This window comes from Trichinella spiralis (genome assembly GCF_000181795.1).
Source record: "Trichinella spiralis strain ISS 195 chromosome Unknown Scfld331, whole genome shotgun sequence".
Lineage (NCBI taxonomy): Eukaryota > Metazoa > Nematoda > Enoplea > Trichinellida > Trichinellidae > Trichinella > Trichinella spiralis.
The window spans coordinates 1-1,208 of NW_003527270.1; the positions used below are offsets into that span (position 1 = coordinate 1).

General features: G+C 35.2%; 1 protein-coding gene across 1 annotated transcript; it reads left to right on the top strand.

Annotated features, from left to right (window-relative positions):
- The first annotated feature begins 440 nt into the window (after positions 1-440).
- Positions 441-796, top strand: Tsp_15958 (conserved hypothetical protein). The gene is made up of 2 exons (XM_003370919.1): positions 441-491; positions 551-796. The coding sequence occupies exons 1-2, from the start codon at positions 441-443 to the stop codon at positions 794-796; spliced, it is 297 nt and encodes a 98-aa protein (XP_003370967.1).
- The last annotated feature ends 412 nt before the right edge of the window (positions 797-1,208 follow it).

Sequence of the window (1,208 nt, forward strand, 5' to 3'; positions counted from 1 at the left end):
TCCACTTTGATTGAACCTGAATTTTAGTTATTACCACAAGCAATATTTATGGCAGAAATAATTGCTTGTACCCTAAATCACCACACGATTTGATGTGGCAACTAACGTTGAGTTGAACAACAAGCTCCTCCATTAAGGTGAATTGCTTTTCAACATGAACAGTTTTCTTGACAAAAGCTGTACAAACGTATCACTGTCTCTGGATGACATAAACTTGACCATCTGTAGTTCTGGAATTTTGCATAAAATGACAATAATTACTAATAAACTTTGAAAATGATGTCCTGCGCGTATTCCAAGGTAATATTCCTCTTCTGGCATGCAAGATTTATTTGCGAAACTCCAGATTAACGCGAAAAGATGCGTGAAATTTGTCGAGATCTTGTAAACCAGAATCAATTGTATAACACGCATGAAAAAAGAAATTACATTTAGATACAATGTTAAGGCAATGGTCGCTTCTTGCAATAATATCCTTCATAAATTGCTACGTAAGTCTAAGTGAGTTGAATCTTTCAATGAAGCATTTAATGTGATGTTTCCTCTTCAGCTGGTCGATTGCTCGTGGATGTCATTGTATATTCCAAAATTGGACGCTACCTGTGTCTTAACTGCAAAAGCAATCAACCATGCTAACGTTCTACACATTAGACAGGTCCATGGCACTATGGAAAGTTGTGTAGCTGCTTGTTACGGGCTTTTACCTTCCTGTAATTTAATCAAATACAGTCCTTTTGCAAAAGTGTGTAATTTGTATTACGAAAATGCAACGCGTCATATTCTGCAGTCCAAATGATCGGATAGGACAGTCGATGCATCTTCTACTACACAGCTGTCACAAAGGTATAATACATATAACGTACAAACAATTAAATTTTCTATGATACACCAGACTAACCACTTTCCATTTTTTACAGAATTTTTTAAAGTAATAAAAACCGAAAAATTTATAAATGAATATTTAAAATCCAAAAATAAACTGTTTCAAATATTCTGGCATTTTATTTAGACATTTCAAATATTCCTGCGGGGAATCATAGTTCAAAGTGCATATCTGAGGAAATATTTCAGCAACAATACACACCACCTTCTACACCACAAAAATTGCGACATTTATGGGGGTGCCTTTTTGTGGAAAACTTCTAATGGTCAGCGGCATTCAACTTATTGCACAATCTTCTGCTGGCAACACTGCATTGCATATTGTA